Here is a 22,801-nt window from a genome sequence, read left to right as displayed (position 1 = left end):
TTTATGAGATGATGGCTGTGAACCCTAGTGTTTGTTTTGGTACAGGTTTTTTAAATAAAAAATCTCAAACTTCTTACTAGATTGTTATTTTAACTTCATAATAATGTCTCGAAAATAAAAAGGGAAATGGGACAAATCCTCTCATCCTCAGTTTTGTACTACAAGGCATTTTCTTGAATCTTCTTGCCATTATTAAAACGTCATATCAAAATATATTCCATTTGCTACACTTATTTTGATGCTGTCTGGCAGCCCACCCACTTCAACCCTGACAGGCTGGTCTATTGTTCCACCTGTCAAGAAAAAGCGGGGGGCGGGGAGAATAACATTAAATAAAACGGACTAACTCATTTTACCTCCCTCTCTTGTTTAATTCTCCAAGGGATGTTCCGCAAGTGGGTATGACCAGGGTTATAGTTCCCAAGGTGATCCTGGATTGCCAGGAATGCCTGGATTTCAGGTAAGCCTGAAAAACATTCTATTTTGAACAATAAATAGATGGCTGTTGAGGTCCCTTCCACCCTAAAAGTCTCTGTGTGACACCCAACAGGGTCCATCCACCAGTAGAATGGACTTCTATTCTCGCAGTGGGTGTTCCCCTTCCTCTCCCTTCTGCAGCTCCTCCCACACCCTGAAAATTTGCTCCCAAGGATTGTGGGACACTCCGGATCAAATGTGGGGGAGCCTGGGCAGCTGCAGAGGGAGGTAGAGGAAGGGGAAGTCCTGTTGCATGTGCAGAATTCCAATCACAGCATGTTGACTATCATCCAATCATATTATGGTTCTGTGAAAAGTCTTTCAGATGTGCATAAATATATTCAGTTTAGTGGGAATGCAAATACACGAATCTGTAGTTTGAGATTCTATGATTCTATGAGATAGGGCAGTATAATAATACAAGTTATGAAGCAAGACTCTGCCGCAGGACCAATTGTGAAGTTTATTTTTTTCCTCCTTTTATAAAGTCCCTAGAGAAGAATTCCCTGGATCTTTTCCCCCCTCTTTTTTTTGTGGGGAGGGGGGCATTCGTATGCTTGTCTACCCATTCCTGTTAACATATGTGTTAAATTAAGTGATTAAATATGGAAGTTTGAAAACTGCCCAGTTTCCTCTATTAGTGGCTAAAATTAGACAGGCTTTTATGGACAGGAATGTCTCAGACCATAGAGGTGACAGTCAAAATATTTAACAGTGGAATCCTATGCATGTTTATTCAGAAGCAGAATGGGAATAACTCAATAGGACTTATGAGTAGGAGTGGGCTGTTTGTCCCGTTTCTTCCACTTCGGTCAGTGTGACCTGCAAGGCTGAAAATCTGAAGCTCCTTGGGCAGGGCTTGGGCTGCAGCCTAAGGGAGTGAAAGAAGCCTAAAAGCAAACAAACAAAACCAATAACGGAAGCATTATTTTTATTTCTTGTTGATGTAAAGGGTGATCCAGGACCTCGAGGATTACCAGGGCTGATAGGGCCAGAGGGCCCTCCAGGCTTTCCGGTAAGTAGAAAATCTGAATTTCCATGTTGATTAAAAATTGGTATTATTCAAAGGGCACATAAGACATAAGTTGCAACGTTCTGATGTTGGAGAGCAGAAAATTGTGCACATTAGCTCAGTGGCATGCAAAACATTCTAGCATTACTAGGTGGCCCCGGGAACTAGCCTTGAATACATATCCTTTGATATTTTTATTGTGCTTGATTATCCAAGACTCTGCAGAAATCTGCTTTGGTGCAATTTTGAAAATGTAAATGACATTTTCTGAATTTGTTCATATTTATAGTACGTTACAAGTAAGTATTATCATTTAAGCACCTCTTTACTTATTTTGTCCCTGTTTTTCTTTTTAAAGGCAAGGTGGATGGTGTTTCTTCCATAAAGCATTTCAGGCAAAATGTGTAATGTGTTTATCTGTACTTTTAGGGAGCACTAGGAAGACCAGGACTTCCAGGGCCAAAGGTATTTTCAGAATACTGCTGAATTGCCCCTACTACCATTTTCTGTTTCCATCATTAATTGGGGCTTTCAAAACATTTGCTAAAGACATTTTGGTTTTGTTTGCAGGGTCTTATGGGTGTTAAAGTCATTGGTGCCAAAGGATTAAAGGTAAAAAAAAAAAAAGCACATAAATATACATACATCTCCCTGCTCCCCTCAAAATAACTAATTATTTTTGTTTTTCTACCAGCTGAGGGCATATCAGTATCATGCAATAAATGCTGCTTTCTCTAGGGCACTTTAAGTCTTGATCTTATTAAGAGTGCAGCTATCTTCCTTGTGTTCTTACAGTTGCCAAATGAATTCTCAAGAACCAGATTGGCTATTTCACTGCACTTCAGGCCTGCTATAGGTGCTCTGTTCTCACAGTAGGGTCTATGTTACTCTTACAGATAAGTGTCAGCTGTCCCAGTCTGCTGTACCTACCATTGATTCAGCTGGCAAGTGTAGTTTGTGTGTTCAGACCCAGGGACCTCCCCCCTAAATAAACACACATTTGACTCAAATTTTAGTTTTGGTTTTGGGCAGAATTTAGGCCACAATTATTACCGTAATTACAGAAAAAGTGAGTGGTTGCATAGGCTCTGGTTCGACTAGCTCCCTGCACCCTTGCAGGTAGCGCTGACCCAGAGCTCTATCATAGGTCGGCCAAGGGTGAACACCTGAGGTAGGTGGAAAGCCTGGGAGCAGACTATATCCACTCCCCAGATGCTCTCCTGGACTCAGGCACGGGCACAACCCCCTCTTGGGGGTTGACCAAACAAAGTTGAGTCCCTGGATTCCTTTAACGGAATACCCTTTACATAGGGATGGCAAGACCATTCTCCCATCCCTATCACCTGAACCAGTGCCTATCCGCAACCTTACAAGTTGTGACGGTTTGCTACGTGGCAGGCGAAACCCAAATGGCAACAGCCAATCAGCCAAGTGGGGAAAATTCCTGCCATATCCCTGCCCCAACAACAGACGACACACAACGGCATAGCAAGGTCAATCACAAGATGCCCTAAATATAGGGAGAGGTGGGCGGGTGTTCCGATGCATGAGCCGAAAGAAGCAGCTCTGGGTCACATGCATAGGCGTATATAGGTCCCTTGATCCGTTTAGACTGCACCCCATTGGCCAGATTCAACCCAGCAATGAGGGACCTACCAATTGGGTGTTGTGGCTGTCCAATATACCCACCCGCAACCAGGAGGTCAGTCTCCAGGTCTCACTGCAACACGTGCCCTCTTTGAGGGAGGACCCACTATCTGGGAAACACAAACGATTGCTGGGCCAAAGTATTGGACCAGGGTTTTTTTTTTTTTGCGGCATTCCTTGGACTGAATTCTCTGTGGGAATAATGGCATGCCATGAACACTGCTGCATTTGTCAGGGTTGTCAAACTGCTACATGAAGCAGTGGCAAGGGGATTTTTGTGACAAACTTGTCTTTAAAAGCAAGTTCTTCCCCCTGCCCTAAAGAAAAGTAATTGGTATGCTCTGCTGAAGTTGTTGAATTTCACCTTGAATATGAATATTTGAACGGCAGTAATATTTGATCCAACTTAGACATAACACAAAAGGCTGTGGTGATATTGTAGAGAGCAATCACTAAAATATCTGGCTCCTTCAGAGTATAATGCAGAGGCAATTTTTGAGAAATTAAACAGTTGTCGGTTAACACAGTCTGTGAGCAGCCCTTTGCTTGAAAGTGTCAGCCTTCCTAATGTGCTTTATATTATAATGTAAAATGCAGAATTAGACCAAAAATGAAATAACAGGGTTGTTTTGAATGACAAAATAGAACGGCCAAGCACCCTGTAAGAAAGAAAGGGTATGAATAGAAGAATCTCAGAACTTCTGGTATGTTATATGCTCAGGACAGGACAGAGTTGGAGATAAGATTCTTGGCTAGAAGGGCTGTATCTCGAACCCAAGAATTTCAGCCTCGTATCTTTTTGCCAAATTATTTTCATGGTCAACATGCCATGTTAAGCTAGCATATTGTTATGACTAGTACACGACTTCGATAATGTAGAATATTTGAGCTGAATTTTTTAATTACATCAGGTCTGCTTCAGTGGATTTTATTTGTAACAAATATCCATTAATGCTAAATGCATTGGGGTTTGTTTGTTTGTTTGTTTGTTTGTTTGTTTGTTTTGCTGCTTTTATTATATAATTGCAATGTTGCACAAATAATGCTTTAGCAAACAGATTCAGCCGTTGTATGCAAAACATTAAATACATGCCTGAAAAGTGTGCTTTTCCTGTAGAAAATAAACACCCATTTTCAATACATCTGTTATGCCTTCCTGAAGTCATATATACTGTATGCTAATTCTGCCATTAGAGCATATTTTTAAAACTCCCCTCCAGTCTTCTATTGTGAGGACATTTTATAATCCCTGGTATTTGGCATGTGCCATCCTAGCTGCCATAAACATATATGAAATAGCTCTTTTGATTTTTCTTTTTTACCACAGGGTGACAATGGACTAATGGGCCCTCCAGGACCAACTGGAACAGTTATTGTTACCCTAACTGGAGCAGAAAATATGACGGTAGCAGTATAATACTGTTAATGACCATTAATATAATAAGCATTCTGTATAGTTGTTCATCTTTCTCACTGTATGAGTCCCATCAGGGGAAAGGGTGGGGTATAAAGTATATATTAACAATATATAAATTTTATGAAAAGATAAACCAAATAAAGTTTATATAGAGTTATTTTAAAGAAAGTGTACATATATAGATTTTTTCTACCAAAGTGTGCAACACTTCTACCTCTTTTATGTCAGATCCCTAAATTCCATTAGCAAACATTCAGTTCGTATCTTTGCTTGTTCCTATGACTCATTTAAAATATATCACTTTTGTAAGTACCATCTTTGTTTTTGGGTTCACTGAATAAATAAATAAATAAATTCTATTATTATTATTTTTGTGACAGGAATTAAAAGGAAATAAAGGAGATATTGGTTCTCCAGGACCCCCTGGACCACCTGGAGATTCAGTAAGTGGTATTGAATTAGCGTTTCATACTTCAGAAGCTAGGACGCGGGGGGCACTGTGGGTTAAAGCCTCAGCCCCTAGGGCTTGCCGATTGCATGGTCGGCGGTTCGAATCCCCGCGGCGGGGTGAGCTCCCGTCTTTCGGTCCCAGCTCCTGCCCACCTAGCAGTTCGAAAGCACCCCTAAGTGCAAGTAGATAAATAGGTACCGCTTTCTAGCGGGAAGGTAAACGGCGTTTCCGTGTGCTGCGCTGGCGCCGGCTCGTCAGAGCAGCTTCGTCACGCTGGCCACGTGACCCGGAAGTGTCTCCGGACAGCACTGGCCCCCGGCCTCTTAAGTGAGATGGGTGTACAACCCTAGAGTCGGACATGACTGGCCCGTACGGGCAGGGGTACCTTTACCTTTACCTTTTTACTTCAGAAGCTAGATAGTAAAACATTTTTTTTAAAATAGCATATATTTGAAAGCTGCTGACATGACCATATATATATGTACAGTTCGTTCAACATATTTAATCAGTATAGAAATACATTTGCTTACATGACCTCAACCTGAGGGTCATGGAATAAAATACATGTTGGATGTAGAATGCTGTGAAATGATGGCATCGCCTTAAATATTTTGAGCTACACTTCATAGCGGTGGCCTTAATTCGGAAATAGCTACTTTTAAATATATATTATTATAAATGTTAAAAATCAGAAAGGGAGGACAGCCAGGTACACTTGCCCTGGGCCTCAGAGGGCTAAGAAGCCCTGGGGGGTAGCGGCGCCAGTGGCCTGCCAGACTGACACTATCATGCCAAGAACTCCCTGGGCCAAACAGCTGACCAGGGATTCCCTCACCAGGCCTCAGACAAGCTCTGCACTGGCCTGCTAAAAATATAAAACAATATGAGTTGTGCATTCAGTGTAGCAACATAAATCTAAAGGATGTGTGTTGATTGGTAGATCTGTGTTTTAGGGCTCACCTGGTGATTTTCGAAGTGCAAAAGGAGATCCCGGAGAGGCAGGACCTCAGGTTTGTAAACTACCCCCCCCCCTTTTGCAATTGATAGATATTTTTATTTTTAAAAAAACTACCTAGTGTTACAGATATTTCTTTAGTCGTCTAGAAAGGTTAACAGTACAGTTATAGTCTGAAAATACGGTACATTTTATGGTTATCAAAGCCATACTGCGGTTGAGGAAATGATTAATGCAAATACAACCTGAGTCCATTGGATCTTTAGTTCCATATATCCAGCTTTATTAAACCACATTTTATTAGAATCATATATTGTACATAGGAAAATAATAATATTATTAGCATATTTTGTTTAACAACAACAACAAAGTATTAAAAAGTGGTTTGTTTGTTTGTTTGTTTGTTTGTTTGTTTAATTAGGGTAGACCTGGAAAGGATGGAACTCCTGGTCCACCTGGCTTGCTGGTAACAAATAATTTTTAAAAATATTTTGTGTCAATGTACATTAGTGGTCATGGTCTGGACTGGATAGGATGTAGGCTATTGTCTATTGGCAAAATAAATGGTACTCTGTATCTTACTCTTGAACATCATTAAGGTGGATCAATACAGGAATTGGATAGCTTCTGGAGAAGAGCAGAGTAAGGGGCAGAATGGCTGAACAGCTACTCCTGCACAAACTTTAATGTGTCCCCAGAAACCGCCTATAACAGGGTAGGAAAACAGGGGCCCTCCAGGTATTGTTGGACTACAACTCCCGTCATCCCCAACACTGGGAGTTGGAGTTCAAAAACAACTTGAGAGCCACAGGTTTCCCACTACAGTCCTATATTGATGCAGTGATTTTGAGTGGTCAGTTCATGGAAGAGGGACACAGACCAGAACCTGAATCTTCATTCAGCTTTGGGCACAAAGGTAGCTCTAAATGTATATTGGTGCTGGAATGAACTGTGTCTTTGGACGCAGCTAGATTGGTAAAAAAAAAAAAAAAAAGCGTTTGATATGTGTTGTGTATGTGATATAAGACTGTGACACCTGATGGCGCTGTGGAGCCCCGTCTTTCCCTACCGGGTTTCCCTGTATGAGTTTACAATGCGTTTAACCGAATCGCTTCGTTGACGTGTCTAGATCCAGCCTTTATGTACAATTTAATTTCCTGCAGGGAGAAAAAGGAGAACAGGGTTTGCCAGGAAGACCTGGGAAAGTTGGTCCCAAGGTAAAAGCTCTTGTTTTCATTTTTGTCTGCTGCATTTTGCTTCCCTTATCAATTCCAAAAATTTGGAATTAAAAGTATATTACCAATTCAGCAAAAATGAAATGCAATTTTTAATGAACACCAAATTTCTAAAGCAACAGTTTTTAATATTTTATTTTAGGGTATTTCTATCCCATTTCTCTGAAGCTCAAGGCCACTTAAAAAAAATAAGTAAAAAACCCAGCAGACTATGAATGAGTCATAACTCTGCTGGTACATTCTGTTCTTGGCTTACAAATGGATTCCTCATTCTAGTGTTTTTGAAGTTCATAAATCGCAAGTACTCTGATAGGACAAAGGGTTGTAAGAATGTCCTTACAGGGTTTGACTACTGATAGTGGTAGCTGATGGTAGAGCAGAAGGAAGAGAGGTCAACAGTAGGCGGAGCCAGAGCCAGTGACAGGCAGAGCCAACCCTCTTTCCTGCTGAGTTCTACCATGGCAATGATGAGCTAAAGAAGGAGGGAGGTAATAGCCAGTGCCACTCCTTAGACTGGTTGTAAGAAGGCAGGCAAGTGGGAGCTCATTGGGGGCAAACTGAGATTGGTGGGGCAATGCCCCATTTGCTCTAATGGACCAGTCTCAAGTGGACAGTAGGTAAGTCTTTGCAGGGTTTAGTTCACAGAAGCAGGATGGGGATACTAAAAAAAAAACCCCTGAATATCTGACCAGACCTGCATCATGGAAGACATTGTTGACCCCTAGTCAATGGTTACATACCTAGAATAAGGACAGATAAACTTTGGCCCTCCAGATATTTCTGAACTACAACTCCTATCAAACCTAACCATTGGCCATGCTGACTGGGGCTAATGGGAGTTTTAATCCAGCAACATCTGGAGGGTCACAGGATGCTCAGCTCTAACCTAGGCCAAAGAATAATCAAGCCAGAAATTTTTAGACATTTTAATGTTTTAAAAATGAACTTTCTAGATAACTTGCTAACTGTTTTTAACATGTAGACCAAGTGGCCACTAATCTATATCCAACGTAGTCAATAGGTTTCAGAATTCCATTGGATTTGAAAAATTATCATGTTTCTTATATTTTTTTCTGTTTTCTAATATAGGGACAGAAAGGTGAAATTGGCAGCAAAGGAATTCGGGGTCCAGTAAGTGCAAATTCCATTTGTCTTTGTATTTCACTTTAATATCATAAAATTAATAGACAAAGCCTGGTTTTAACATGCTGATCAGTGTCAGATGCCTGCTTCAGGATATGTGTAGCTAAATTGTTTTTAATAGTGGCCTGTGTTTAGCTTCACATAGAAATCACATCACCAAAGGAGCCCTGGTTTTAAAAAAATGGAATTCGGCTTACGATTTTAGCAAAACCAATGCACCACATTCATATTACATGCAGCCATGCCTTTCTCTTCATTATTACTATTTTTCTCTCCTTTTTTGTCTGTCTGTCCCCTCTTTTTATTTAAGACAGAGTATTATGATGAATTGCCAGGTGAAAAAGGAAACCAGGGCTATCCAGGACTCCCAGGACTCAAAGGCCAGTTTGGAGCACCCGGTAAGAGAGCATCAAAGGTTTAAATAACATACCAGGAGCTTTCTGAACTACCAGTGCTCAGATGAAGCATATTTACATGTGAAAACTACATCACACCATTGGCTTCTGGGTAGCAAGTGAGGATGAGAAAGAGGCCATTGGGATTTCACTGCCTCTTCAGTGTTAACAGTCTAGCCCTATGAGATTAAAATACCTTGGGACTGAATATGAGGCCTACTTGACCTCAAGGAGAGTGGAGTTGAGGCTATAAAATGCCTGTTGGTCTCAGTATACATTATTAGGCTAAGCCTGCATACCTGTGAGTAAACCCCATTGAACTCAATGATGTTTCGTTTTGAAAAGACATAGACTCATAGAATTGTAGGGTTCTGAGGGATCCTGAGGGTCATCTAGTCCCATCCCTTGCAATGTAGATATCTCAACTAAAGCATCCATGGCAATGATGTATAGATGGTATCTGACCCCTGTTAAATTAGCAAAGATTTATCATACCTGTGATAATCTATGTTGGAAATGTAAAGAAAAAGAAGGTACCTTCTATCATATGTGGTGGACCTGCCTCAAGGTGAAAGACTTCTGGAAGAAGATTTATAATGAATTGAAAAAAATGTTGAAATATACATTTATTAAGAAACCAGAGGTCTTTCCTCTTAGAATAACAGGTTTAGAATTGCCCAAGAAAGATGTTAAATTATTTTTGTATGCCACAACTGCTGCTCGAATTTTATTAGCTAAGAATTGGAAAACACAGGAAATACCAACAGTGGAAGATTGGCAGATGAAGATGATGGATTTTTCAGAGCTGACTGGAAGAGTCTGTGATCAGAAGGAGGAGGATTACCAGGAAGAATAGACGAAATTTAAAGATTATTTAGTTAAATATGTTAAGTTAAATTAATTGGAAAAGCTTGCAAATACCAGATAGGCTTAGGATTTAAATATGTAACATGATAAATTAATATGTTGAACTCTAGATTGGGAAAGAAAGAAAGATGTTAAGTGACTAAGTTAATTTTATGAGAATATAGGTTTTGGAAAACCATTAAAATGATATACACTGAAATTCAACCAAGGGGATATGAGGAAGTTGCTTAACAATGTTAATAAGATTAGTTTTAATAAGGCTAGGCTTTTTGTTTGTTTGTTTGTTTGTTTGTTTGTGTGTTTAAAAATTTGTGGGAAACTAATAATTTTCTTTGGGGAAAAAATAAAAATAAAGCTTCCATGGCAGATGGCCATCCAACATCTCCTTAAAAACTTTCAGGGAAGGAGAGTCCACCACCTTCCAAGAGAGCCTGTTCTACTGTTGAATGGCTCTTACTGTCAGGAATTTATTCCTGATCTGACACGCTAAATCTACAGGGCTGTGGTGACTTTGGCTCTCTCAATATTTTGTTCGAAGAGGACCTGGCTCCCTCCTTTTGGGTGAAGATATAGGCAAAGTAGGTGTTGAGCAGATCTGCCTCTCACAATAACATTTCTCCATGTTCTCCACACAGAGGATCTAGCATTTGCTTATTCTTCCTCTTGCTCTATACACAGCTGAAGAAGTTGTTGTTGTTGCTGCTGCTGCTGTTGTTTTAACCTCTCTTGCAAGCCTGAGCTCATTCTGAGCTTTGGCCCACCTGACCTTCTCCTGCAATTGTTGGCTATTCATGTAGACTCTTCCTTCCCTCCCTCCCCCCCAATTTTCCCCATTTCTTATACATGTCCTTCTTAAATATCAGGTCATCTAAGCTACACTGGTTCCTTAAGATGCCTCCCACTTTTCTTTCTTGTGGGAATTGTCTGCATTTGTACCTACAATATTTCACCTTTAAGAAACTCCCACCCATTATTATTATTATTATCATCATCATCATCATCATCATCATCATATATTTATTAGATTTGTATATCACCTTTCATCTGAAGATCCCTGGGTGGTTCACAACAGAAAATTTGAAAGTGAGAATACAACATAAATAATAGAACAAAAACAAACTAATAACCCCCACAAACATATTCAAAAAGCCGTGAAATGTTAATCAGCCAAATGCCTGGTTGAAGAGAAGCTTTTCTGCCTGTCGCCTAAAGATATGTAATGAAGGTGCCAGGTGAGCCTCCCTGGGGAGAACATTTCACAAATGAGGAACCACCACAGAAAAGGCTTGTCCTTCCAGCATGTTTGTTTCATGAGTCCTAAGTTTATCTTTATATGATGATTCTATTGTATATGTGGAACCCTTACAGGGGGTGATAATTAAAGTTTGTTGGTAACACTAGATTAATCTGCCGATCTTTACATTAGTTATTAAAACTTCAGAAACTTTCCAATGCCTTCCAGGACACATTTGAGATAAGAACTAAGACCAGGAGAAGGGGTGTGTGTGTGTGTGTGTCATTTTGTATGAAATTATGCCAACTTTTCTCATGCCATGATAGACACTACAGAAATAAACCATAGACAAAAGTTCAGATTGGCACGCACCATTACAAACCTGGCAGCAAAGACATGTTTTCAGCAAACATCTAAAGGCCCATGCTGAATCTCTGTTGGAAGAGGATTCCACAGGACTGGGCCAATGACACTAAAATCTCATGTTTATGTTGATGTCAAATGCGCTTCACCAATTCAGGAGGGTGCTAGCAACGCTCCAGTGATGATTTCAGTGATTGATCTGGGGGTATAATGTAAATGTTTATAAGGACCTTGAACCTGGTTCAATAATAGATGGGTAGCCAGTACATATTTGGCCGGCCGGCATAATATAGATATGTGATGAATATACTGTTCTTGCAGGACCACGGGGTCCCCTAGGTGCCACTGGAAGGCCAGGTAAGACCAATAAATATTGTTTGTTTCAGATATATGAAGGAATTCTGGGATATTTAAAAAACAACATGAAATTAAATCCTCTGAAATGGCTACAAGCACTGGTACAGAAAACATAGAAATGGAAGTAATACTTTTAACTCTTGCATTAGGTGTTTCGAGACCTGGTCCAAGAGGTCTAACAGGCCCTCCAGGCCTCAAAGGAAGTAAAGGAGATAGAGGACAACCTGGCATGAATGCCATTGGACCCCCAGGACTTCCTGGATTGCAAGGAAGACCTGGCCCAGCAGGATCACCAGGTCTTTCAGGACCACCAGGTAGAGCAAGATGATCATTATTTGTATGTAGCCAGAATGTTTTCATGGCATATTTGTGCAACTCTGGAATTAATGGACTATCCAACTGAACTTCTTATGGCTAAAAGCAGCCACTACTGTTGCAACCATCCCTGCAAAGGAAAGCAGAAATATTAAAGTAGAGAAAGTATGATGGATTTGCAAATGATAGAAACTGGATTAAATCTAGTAATGTATATAAATTCATTGATTCCTATTCCAATAGCTTTGGAGTGAGAGACTGGCTAAGTTCAGATAACCATATCTCAACTTAATATGCAGTGTGAAAGTATCTAATTAGTCATAGTTTCCTGTTTCACCTTAACTGAGAAACTATGGTTCCCAGCTCAAGGCAGGATCTTAAACCATGGTTTGATACTGGTTTCCGAAATATTATTTCTATATTATTGTGGACTGCCTCGATTAACAAACTAAATAAATATGCTCATTAGTTAACCAAAGGTATTTTGTAGGTTGACCAATAAATGCCACAATTATTAGACATTCTCCAGTGACTTCCCAAAGTGGTAAGAATAACTAGCAAATGTCAACATTTTCCAGTGTTTTGTTCTTTGCTATGACTTGAATGCACATAGCCTGTGTTTCTTCCATGCTGTCAACACCATAGTATAAGTTCACCTTAAATCTGAGGTCCTTAGAAAACCCTAAATGGCCTATAACAGAGGCTATCATGATATTTGTGAGCAATGCATGAATATTTTGTGTTGTTCTCACCCATAAACAGGTATAATAACTTTTGAAAGAGGCCCACTGGGACCCCCAGGAACCCCAGGATGCATTGGACCTCCAGGCCTTTCAGGAGATAGTGGAGCAAAAGGTCAGTTGCAAATACATTTCCAATCTTAATAGTTTGGGGGCGGCATGGTGGTGAACAGAAATCTTAACCGTAATGATTATTAGACTCTGTCAAGACTACTTAGGCACAGAATATACTCAGTTCCTTTTCATCATGCTAAGGGCAATTAGACCTGATTCTGCTTTTCATTCTGAGCTCATAAAGGCAACCAAACTGTCCCAGAGTAGATTGGCTTCCTCTCTCTCCTTCCAAACAATAATGAGGATTTTACCCTGTACCAAATGCCAATATTTATATGAGCATGTGTGATAGTCAGTGTTGGACTTAGACTGGGGAGACATGGATTCAGTTCCCCAGTCAGCCTTGATTCTAACTGAGTGACCTTGAGACACTGTTGGGTTGCTGTGAGGATAAACTACGGATCCCCTAAGCTAGACTAAGCTCTTGAAGGAACAGTAGGATAAAAATCAGAGAGAAAGATAAAATGTGATCTATGTGGGCACTCTCTTTCTCACTGTTGACTAAAGGCTTGCCCAATAACACTAATAATATATTTATCGTTTTTAAGGACAAATATTCTTTACTGGGGAAATTTGCCTCACTATCTGCTCCTAGGGTTAACCATATTGCTAAATATGGAAAGCTCAGGGGAATTAGATGCACAAACATGATTACACTCTTTCTCATCCTATCTTTGTGTTTTTATACATTGTATAAAATGTATCTGTGATCTTCGAATGAAGGGCAGTAGAGAAACTTAATAAATGATAATCCTTGCTGATAAATACATACAGTGCTGTAGGGCACGTGTGCTTTTGACATAGCAATAATTTACCAATGTCACCTTTAACAGAGGAATAATTTTACTGCAGGTGAAGAAGCAGACCCATGTGACCAGTGCACCTTTTTGACGGGGCCACCTGGCCTTCCTGGTGTTCCTGGAGCACAGGGTGAACAAGGAGTTAAAGGTAAAAGAATCTGACAGTGCTTGAGAATTGCTAAAATATACCAAGAGCTCAGGGAAAGGGGTAGAAGAGGGTGAAAAATCTCCAACTGGCAGTATATTCCAGTTTATAGAACATTTTACCTCAGCCATTCTGATGTAGAACATAAATTAGTAACGTGGTTTTGCTTATATACTTTAAGAAGGGAGGCTTTAGAAATTATTAGGATAAATAATGTGCCTTATGATCCATCACCCTGCTGTCAGAGTGCCCTATAGAGTGCCCATAGTGCTAAAGGGCACAGCTGGTGTCAACAGGATTGTAAAAAACGCAACTCCAGGACACCAGCAAACAGCTACACACTGGCTTTGTATAATAAAAGTTTAATGCACTAGTGAGGAACAAAGGCGCTTCTGGAATGGAGTATCTTGGAAAAGGTCGTGGCTGGCTGAAACCCTATACTACAACATTTTGTTGTAGGTTCCAACTTGTATTCTACTTATCATTAGACTATGATTCATCTCCCTTAGGATATTATTGTTTAATATTCTACTCAGGTAAAGCTAACATGTCTCCACCCCATGCAAGTAAGCAGCCGCAGTGCTAGTGTTGGGAGGGCAGCTCTGTGGCATCCCCCACACCTTGCCAGCCACTTCTGTGCTACAGAGAAGACCTACTCTGAGTTCCTATGCAGTGAACTACAGACATTAGCAGGAGCACCGACAGCCTTCTCCTGATTTCAGGATTTGGGCTGGCTGATATCGGAAGAAGCACTCTTGCTTTCAATGTCAGTCTGGTTATTTCTGTAGTAGTATATGGCCAGTTACTTAGGAGCAGGTGGAGCTTGTCAACCTGGGAAGGGGGCCCATCTATAAGAGAAGGGAAACTCTGGTCCTAAATGTCTGCTGCAGTTCGAAAGCACACAGTGCAAGTAGATAAACAGATACCGCTCTGGCGGGAAGGTAAATGGTGTTTCTGTGCGCTGCTCTGGCTTCGCCAGAAGTGGCTTAGTCATGCTGGCCACATGACCCAGAAGCTGTACACCAGCTCCCTCGGCCAGTAAAGTGAGAGGAGCACCACAACCCCAGAGTCGTCCGCGACTGGACCCAACCCTGCACACTTTAAACCCTGCACAAATCCAGAGTGGAGTCCCTAAGATGGTTGGATGGTGCTTTGTACACCTCCTGGCAACTCCTGCAGCCAAGCTGGCACCAAGCGTATTGGTCTGTGAGGCTGAGAAGAGGGGTCTTGTCTTGTGGGCAGCCCAGGACCTCCATACACACTTCCCAGGCTTGCATCCCGGAGAGGTCATTTCAGTGCTGTTAATGCATCAGTTTGACTTCACCTCCGGAGGCACACTCCATTGTCTCTCTCGAGAGATGGATGCCAACAATTACGGTACTTCAACCTTCCAGTTCTCTCTAAATCACTGTCTCCACCATTACAGGTATAGAAGGAGCATTGGGGCCTAAAGGATCCCAAGGAACCCCTGGGATTCAGGGGCCTCCCGGCATTCAGGTACGGTTCACGTTAAATTGTTTTTAGAGTTGGTTTATATGTAGAGCCCTTTGTAGTTTCCATCCTAAAAAGGCCTCTACCCATTGGAGGATATGGATTCTTTCACCTGCGGTAGCTGACAATGGGAAAAACCTCTTCGCACACAGAATCATTTCATCACAATGCCTTAGTGTGTTGATTTTACTGTACCTTTCATAGCATTTATATAGATTCAGCGTTACAGTTCCTGTCATATTTTATTAACAACATGTGACCCAGGGACTTCCAGGTCTTCCAGGAAACCAAGGCCTTAAAGGATTGAAAGGTGAGCCAGGGTATGCAGAACCAGAAGGCCCAAAAGGAGACAGAGGAGAACCAGGACCAAGAGGAAGCTCAGGAGAAAATGGTGCAGACGGGCTACCTGGGAAACCTGGACTGAAAGGCTCAAGAGGCTCTGTGGGAGAACCGGTTAGTACCTGCTACTTTCACATCTAGCGCAATCATACTGATTTTTGCATTGCTTTCAATCCATTGAAAAATAAATAAGGTAAACATATCTGAAGACATTCGTCAGGGTACATGCACATATATTAATTTTTGTTGTGTGCCCTAATTCTATTACAACATCTGAAAAAGTCATGTGGAAATGTGCATGTCTGCAGCCTATACGCAGCATAAATCTGTAGTAGTCACTGATTTCCCTTTTGGATTTAGCTGAATATCCACTTTAAAGTGCTTGGAAGGATTCAGTGTAGTGCTATGGCAATCCTTCCAGCCTTTCTGTTTGCCAGATGAAAGAATCCCCCCACACACTGTTCTCCTGACCCCACAGAGCCAAATTTGGGGGAGGAAAAGCCCTATTGCGCTCATGGAAGTCCTTGCACAGACTTCCAGTAGTGGGACTCAATATTTGAATCTGGCCTTATTTGTGGTGATCAAAATGAAATTGTTATGTTACTTATTTCTGCTTTGAGTGCCATTGCTGAATCATGGTGGCAAGTGCAGACTCCATCATGTTTCTAGCAGTGCATATGCAAAAGAGCTATGTTCATCCAGGGTCTTTGCTGTAGGCCACCAACCTTTGTTTCTGACTGTGACTTACCATTATATATGCAGGCATTTTGAGTGTTTGTTAAGCAGTGTTTTCTGAATTCTTATCAGGGACATGATGGCACAAAAGGAGACAGAGGTGCACCAGGATCAGTTGGTATCTCAGGTCTTCCTGGAGAGAGAGGGCTACCCGGACCACCAGGATATGGACCACCAGGAGTGGAAGGGTCTAAGGGATCTCAAGGAAATCCTGGTTTGCCTGGGTTGGTTGGAGAAGCAGGTCAGTAGATATTATTGTTGTTATTACTAAATAATTTGACTGTGGTGTCTATAGTAGATTTAAAAGCTGCAGTGGGTGTCAAGGTGTGTGTGTGTGTGTGTGTGTGTGTGTGTGTGTGTATTCCTAATGCAACATTGCAGAGCATTGTAACTTCATTGGGCTGCTGTCTTTAAATAACCACTGGCATATTCTAGTTTGTGTTCTTCTTGTTATACACTTTTAAGGTCCTAAAGGTGAGCCTGGTCAAGTAAATGCAATTCCTGGACCTCCTGGACTTCGAGGGCCAGATGGTAGGCCTGGACCACAAGGAGAAAGAGGTGAGAGCTACCTTTTCAAGCTGGACTACTGTCAAACTGACCCTTCTTACACACACACACACACACACAAAAAGGCTGCAACTTGTCATGGTCAAGCAGCAGCCACTACGCAAAGTAGTAACCTGCAAAAGAGGCTGAAAGAACAAGCAAGGTAAGCAAGCAAAATCTTGACAGCAAGGAGCAAAGATGCTCTAGTTTTGTAGGCAAGTGGCCAGGATCGACTAATTCCCTTATTCAGGGTGTTTACATGGATGGTTAAGGCTGCATCCTAGCCCATCCTTAGCTGGGAAGGCAAGCCCCATTGAACTCAGTGGGACTTCCTTCTAAGTAGATATAGTTAAAAGTGCACTGTTGGCCACTGTTGAGAGAGGGCTTTAGGCACAATTCCTGTATAACTTGTAACTCAACTCACCAGCCAATCAGTGGGGAGAGAGACAAGGGGGGGAAAACCCAGGCAGGTACTTTAGTTTCTTTAGCTCCAGTTCATAGGGCAGACCCTTCAACCTCCTGAGTTTTTGTTCTAGATAGAGTGTGGCTTGCCATTTGATACTGCTGCCAGAAGTACTTTGCATTCTTTGATAGGTAGTGTTGGATCCAGAGGGCCACGTGGATATCCAGGCCTCCCAGGACCAGAAGGTGACCCTGGCTTTTCAGAATATGGATTTCCTGGCTATCCTGGCATTAAAGGTAACGTATTTGTCTTTTCTTGAAGGAAAAAAGAGAGAGAATAAAACGAAGTAATGAAACAAATGAGAAATTTAATAAATAATCATCTATGAAGTCCTTGAGAACTTCAGAGAGAGAGAAAAAGCTCAGTTAGATCTGTATTCTCATGGACATCAGTGGTAGCCAATGTGTTGATTGTGTAAGCTGTTGGGTTCCAACTCCCAACCCACAAGGCCAGTGATGAAGAATAATGGGAGCTGTAGTCAAACAACATTTGGAGGGTTCCATATTGGCTCCCCATGGTGTACATATAGTATCTTCAGTAAAACCATATCATACATTTTCAAAATGGAGGACAGCTGACAATTTGACTTTAAAAGTAATATGCATACAAATTTCATCTGTTTTGACATACTGTACTTCTGGTACAGTTACAACATTACTCTGTTGTAAAAGTGAACAGAGGGTTGTAGCACTGAGTGGCATATCCCACCAGCACAAGGATTTCTGCTTGTGCCATGGGATTGCCCTCCCCTCCTTGCACACATCCCTAAACCTGTTATGGGATCCCTCAAACAGTCCAGTGCAGATTTGGGGAGGGCAGTGGGCATGCACAGTGGAAAGAGAGGTGAGAAAGTCCTATTGAACAAGCACAAATCCTTGCCCTGACAAGACATGTTCGTTTGATGCTCTCCAGTTACTTGGTTGATTTCCCCCCCCTGGTTCTGTTGTCTTTCAGACAATAAAAATTGCATTAAAAAAATTAAATTCATGTTCAGTTTTTGCATATTATAACAGCTGCATTTATTTATTCATTCAAAACTTTTGCATCCCACCTTTCTTCAAAAAGTTCAAGGCAGCTGGCAACAAAATCTAACCATAAATTAACAATTAAAAAAAAAAAACAGTTGCGAGATTCCTAACTTAATTAGCAAGAAAAATGTCAGAACCTAAAAAAAATGACATGCCCACTTATCGCAAACCTTCAAGAGCCTGTGTTATATCACTGAACATTGTTTCCCCTCCACTTTGTAGGAGATAAAGGGTCTCCAGGACCCACAGGGCCACCAGGCTGTCCCGGACAATTAGGGGAACCAGGCTTACCTGGAAAACCTGGAATTCCTGGAGAAAAGGTTGGTCCGCAAACTAATTCCGCTGAGTTTAATGGGTTCTACTAATCAGCAAGAGCATTAACGATTTTAAGAATTTTAAGAAATGCTCAGAATATTAAGAAATAAAAATTAAGTTTTACTTACAGTGTTTGAGACATGACATTTATTGCTATTATTTCCTCCATGTTTTAGGGTGAACCGGGCCCAGTTATACCTGGACAACAAGGCAGGCTGGGTTCACCAGGAGTAGATGGCATGCCAGGTGAGAAGGGCGAAAGAGGATTCCCAGGACTTCCAGGGCTCCAAGGTCAACGAGGTCGTGATGGTGCTGATGGGCCAAGAGGTAGAGTATATTTTGAGCAAAATGTTTGCCTCCTTGACATATTAACTAAACATTATGAATTTTCATTCAATGGCGGTTTCATTCAAGAAACTTATATCTCTCCATTCCATCGCATTTGAGCAATGTTCAGTTTGTTCAACCTGAGGATACAGAAGGTATCCTTGAAGAAGTGAAGCCATCTCTCTGTGCACTCAGCTCTCATCCCTTCCTTGCTGCTACAAGAGGCATGGTGAAATGGGGGGGGGGGGACCACAGCTTTAGTGCTGGCTTATCTAAAGATTGGATGGCTGCCCTGGAAGTCTAGAGATTTAAACCCCAAGTCAAGCCATACTTAAAAGAAATGGATCTGGCATACTAGGCAATTGAAAAGGGCAGATATATAAAGTCTAAGCTGAATACTTTTAGGTCTCTAGTCTGATGGAAGGATGGGAGAGAAGGAACCAGGTGCCTGTTGGAACTGCTTTTTCTCCAAACTGAGGTGCCTGTCGCCAAATGGACTTGGTCATTAGAGTGCTGGCCCCCCCCCCCCAGCTACAGCTTTCCACACCTGTAAACTAAATGTGTGAAGTGGATGCATGTATGTTCTGGAGTGTGTGTGACAGAGAGAGGGGGGAAAAGAAGAGGGAGGGAAAGAATGGAAGCATAAGGAACTCATTGTAAAATGGGGCCCTTCATAACATGATATTAAGTTACCTTAATGCTATCAATACTATCTTTTAGGAGAACCTGGGTCCCCTGGAGTTCCAGGAGAAAAGGGTGTTCCAGGAAAAATAGGTGACTGTCTTATTGGCTTACCAGGCCCACCAGGTCTATGTGGATTAATGGGCCCCCCAGGTAAGTATTACACAAAATAATTGGGTCTCATGCAGTAAACGAAGTACATATTGTCATCCCCCTACTCTAAGCCAGCACATGCTCTTCTGAACACCTGAAGCAAGGTCATGAAGCACACTTCACTGATTTATGGGTTGGAGCAGTGCTCATCAAAACCACAGACTTGTCTGTCTCATTTTCTTCACATAGGATATCTTAGTCAAGTATCTTGTAGACAGCCATGGTCCTCTCTACAAAAGGGACATGATATCTCTTTGAGAATATATTCTTATTTATAACATTGTTGATACTTCAGATAAATTCCTATTGAGTTTAGGTTTGGTTTGTTGAACAGGGAATGGGCAAAATAATGAAAGTGCAATCCTATACTTCACTACCTAATAGTAAACCCCATTTAATTCAGTGGGCTTATTCCTAGGTAAATGGAGTTAGGATTAAGACCTAAAATATTTTAACTCTGGGTTATATCTTCTGCATAAGTCTCCGGCAGATGGTACCTGAAATTGAATTAAAAACCCAGAAAAAAGTATAGGCATACAAAATATCCAGACACATAGATACTGGTATGTTTAAATCTTTTTCACTGTTAATTTAAATTCCTTTTAAAATATTTTTAATTATATTTGTTTTTATTGATAATTTTAACCGCTTGGAGGTTTTGCTTCAATATAGTAGTATATACATTTCAATCAATCAATCAATCAATCAATTTAATTAATGTTTTCTTCTTTTTTAAAGTGACCCGAAAGGGTTTTTGTCATTATCGTTGTTCAAATGGCTTTTAATTTAGTTCCTTTTTCTATCATGTCTGGAAGAAGCTTGTATTTTGTTAATAGACTCTGGGTGTCTTCAATTATTCTGCAGGAGGGATTCAAGTGCACACTGCATATTTTGATTTGCCACAATTAAAGTAGATTAAAGTGGTCTGTTGAGCAAATCCACTTTAAAACAAAAACTGACGTTTTAAGGTTGTAAAACTGATGAGGAAATGCACTGAAAAGTGTGGGATGAACAAAATATTAACAGGGAAATGTATAGCTTCTGTGCTGGGATGAATGCTCATTGTTATATAACTTCCCTACAAACAAATCAACTAATTCTCAATACATTCTAGGTGTAATGTAACCTCTGTGTAAGCTTTACACCAACAAATTACCAAGTTATCTGGAGGATCCCTCTGTATACAGTTTGCTGTACTTCTTAGTTGTCCTTGTCTGTAAAACTACTTCTTACAAAATATGCCCCCAAACCCATGTTCTTGACCTCAAGATCACAACCTTCTTCGGGGGGTGGGGGGTGGGCAGGGAACATTTTCACATAATGGTCATTTCAATGTGTCTGTTATCATAGGAAAACGTGGAGTACTAGGAGCCAAAGGAGACCCAGGTTTTCCAGGATTAGACATCCCGGGGTTCCCAGGACCATTTGGACTGCCTGGATTACCTGGCCCACAAGGAGATGAAGGATCTCCTGGCATCAAGGGACAACCTGGCAGGCCAGGAGTACCAGGTGTACCAGGTGAGTATTTCTTGAAGGGAAAGTAACACACTATTAGTACCACTTGCTTGCCATTTTATTTTGCGGGAGTTTTATAGATATGACCGGTACGATCAAATTAAGGCGATGGCATGGTATTAAGTCTGTAGATAATGCATAGATAAATACTCATTTTGCCTGGACTCTGACACAGGCAATAGGGAATGCACAATCTCTGAGTAATACAGTATTCTGTTTTGCTCACTTCCCACAGGTCTAAGAGGAGAAATAGGCTTGATGGGCACTGTGGGTAATCCCGGGCTACCTGGTGTCTTTGGAAATCCAGGTATCCGTGGCAGCAGGGGTAAGTGATAATGCACTTCTCTTATCACCTCATTATTTATACAGCCATAAGTACACATTGTCAGCCTGTCAGATCTTTCCTGAGACAGCATCCCTCCATAGTTGCAATAGGAGGCAAAATTCCTTCTGGGAGGGCCCACTGGGAACTGTCCATGGTCCTTACTTTCCTGACCTCTGCTTAAAAAGAAACCTGCCCTATCTTTGCCTGTCCAGGAGAGACTCTGTCTGTATCCGTTTCGCTTGTAAGCCTCCTTTGCTTGGCTGCTTTCACCTGCGACCTTCCAGGCTTATGGCAGCATTCAGTATGTTCCCTCCTTCAAGCCCTAACAAACAAAGAAGAAGCATGGCTCCTGCTCCTAACTAGACTAATAGGTCAATGCTTAGCAGTGCTTTGTGGTCATATGATTTGCATGTCATTTGAATTGGGATTATTTTTGGCTGTTAGTTGGTGCTGGAGTATTATAGGCCAAAGGGCTGAATGAATGAATCGATTTATTACAGTCACAGGCCAGAGATAGGACAAAGGGCCAAAATTAGTGTGACATCTGGATAAGACAATGTATAAATTCTAAATTTCTCATGGTCTCCTTGGTAAAACGTTTCAAAGCTAAAACTGTAAATGGCACACGTGGGTTTCTGTAAATGTGAATGAGGGCCTGCTCATTTTTCATTGGCCAAATGTGTGTCATGCTATTACTTTTCCAAATGCAAGCCAAGTTTCTTCCAGCTTTTGAAGTAATAGACAAAGTGCTGCAATTGCAGAGAAGAAAAATAATAAAAGCAGTTTTGTTTTGTTTTTCGTTTGCAGGTTCTCCTGGCTTCCCAGGACCAAAAGGAAGAAAGGGATCCTCAGGTGAAAAGGGTGAACCAGGTGATAAAGGTTCTCCTGGAACATCAGAGTCCAAAGTGAGTTTCGGAGATAAAGGAGACAGAGGACCTAAAGGTATATGCAGCAGTTACTACTACTGCTAAAACCAGCTTGATGCCATTATAATTATCATGTTATGTTTTTTAAATGAGAGTGATGGTGATTCTGACTTCCAGTGTAATGCATGTTATTGCTGCTGTAGGATTTCCTGGAAGACTGGGACTCAAGGGAGAAAAGGGAGAGCAAGGTCTGAAAGGATGCATAGGACCTGATGGACTACCAGGAAGGCCAGGGCCACCAGGTATATAGACTTACTTATATATTAAACTGTATTAGATATACAAAATAA

The 22,801-nt window shown here is 41.2% G+C and overlaps 1 protein-coding gene across 1 annotated transcript in view; it reads left to right on the top strand.

Moving 5' to 3' along the window:
- Window positions 1-22,801, top strand: part of COL4A3 (collagen type IV alpha 3 chain) — a 48,716-nt gene that overhangs the window by 5,676 nt on the left and 20,239 nt on the right. Inside the window, exons 7-33 of the mRNA XM_028731117.2 lie at window positions 383-460; window positions 1,430-1,492; window positions 1,919-1,954; window positions 2,060-2,101; window positions 4,464-4,541; window positions 4,934-4,996; window positions 5,958-6,014; window positions 6,381-6,425; window positions 7,123-7,176; window positions 8,284-8,325; window positions 8,648-8,735; window positions 11,518-11,553; window positions 11,703-11,867; window positions 12,631-12,723; window positions 13,575-13,670; window positions 15,094-15,164; window positions 15,423-15,611; window positions 16,305-16,473; window positions 16,698-16,790; window positions 17,373-17,477; window positions 18,492-18,589; window positions 18,761-18,911; window positions 19,632-19,745; window positions 21,096-21,263; window positions 21,496-21,585; window positions 22,393-22,527; window positions 22,655-22,753. Of these exons, the coding sequence (XP_028586950.2) occupies window positions 383-460; window positions 1,430-1,492; window positions 1,919-1,954; window positions 2,060-2,101; window positions 4,464-4,541; window positions 4,934-4,996; window positions 5,958-6,014; window positions 6,381-6,425; window positions 7,123-7,176; window positions 8,284-8,325; window positions 8,648-8,735; window positions 11,518-11,553; window positions 11,703-11,867; window positions 12,631-12,723; window positions 13,575-13,670; window positions 15,094-15,164; window positions 15,423-15,611; window positions 16,305-16,473; window positions 16,698-16,790; window positions 17,373-17,477; window positions 18,492-18,589; window positions 18,761-18,911; window positions 19,632-19,745; window positions 21,096-21,263; window positions 21,496-21,585; window positions 22,393-22,527; window positions 22,655-22,753 (2,518 nt within the window). The remainder of the gene's footprint in view (window positions 1-382; window positions 461-1,429; window positions 1,493-1,918; window positions 1,955-2,059; window positions 2,102-4,463; window positions 4,542-4,933; window positions 4,997-5,957; window positions 6,015-6,380; window positions 6,426-7,122; window positions 7,177-8,283; window positions 8,326-8,647; window positions 8,736-11,517; window positions 11,554-11,702; window positions 11,868-12,630; window positions 12,724-13,574; window positions 13,671-15,093; window positions 15,165-15,422; window positions 15,612-16,304; window positions 16,474-16,697; window positions 16,791-17,372; window positions 17,478-18,491; window positions 18,590-18,760; window positions 18,912-19,631; window positions 19,746-21,095; window positions 21,264-21,495; window positions 21,586-22,392; window positions 22,528-22,654; window positions 22,754-22,801) is intronic.

The sequence above is a fragment of the Podarcis muralis genome, chromosome 6, assembly GCF_964188315.1.
Source record: "Podarcis muralis chromosome 6, rPodMur119.hap1.1, whole genome shotgun sequence".
Taxonomy (NCBI): domain Eukaryota; kingdom Metazoa; phylum Chordata; class Lepidosauria; order Squamata; family Lacertidae; genus Podarcis; species Podarcis muralis.
Note: the sequence above shows the minus strand (reverse complement) of the source record. Positions and strands in the feature narration are given on the sequence as shown.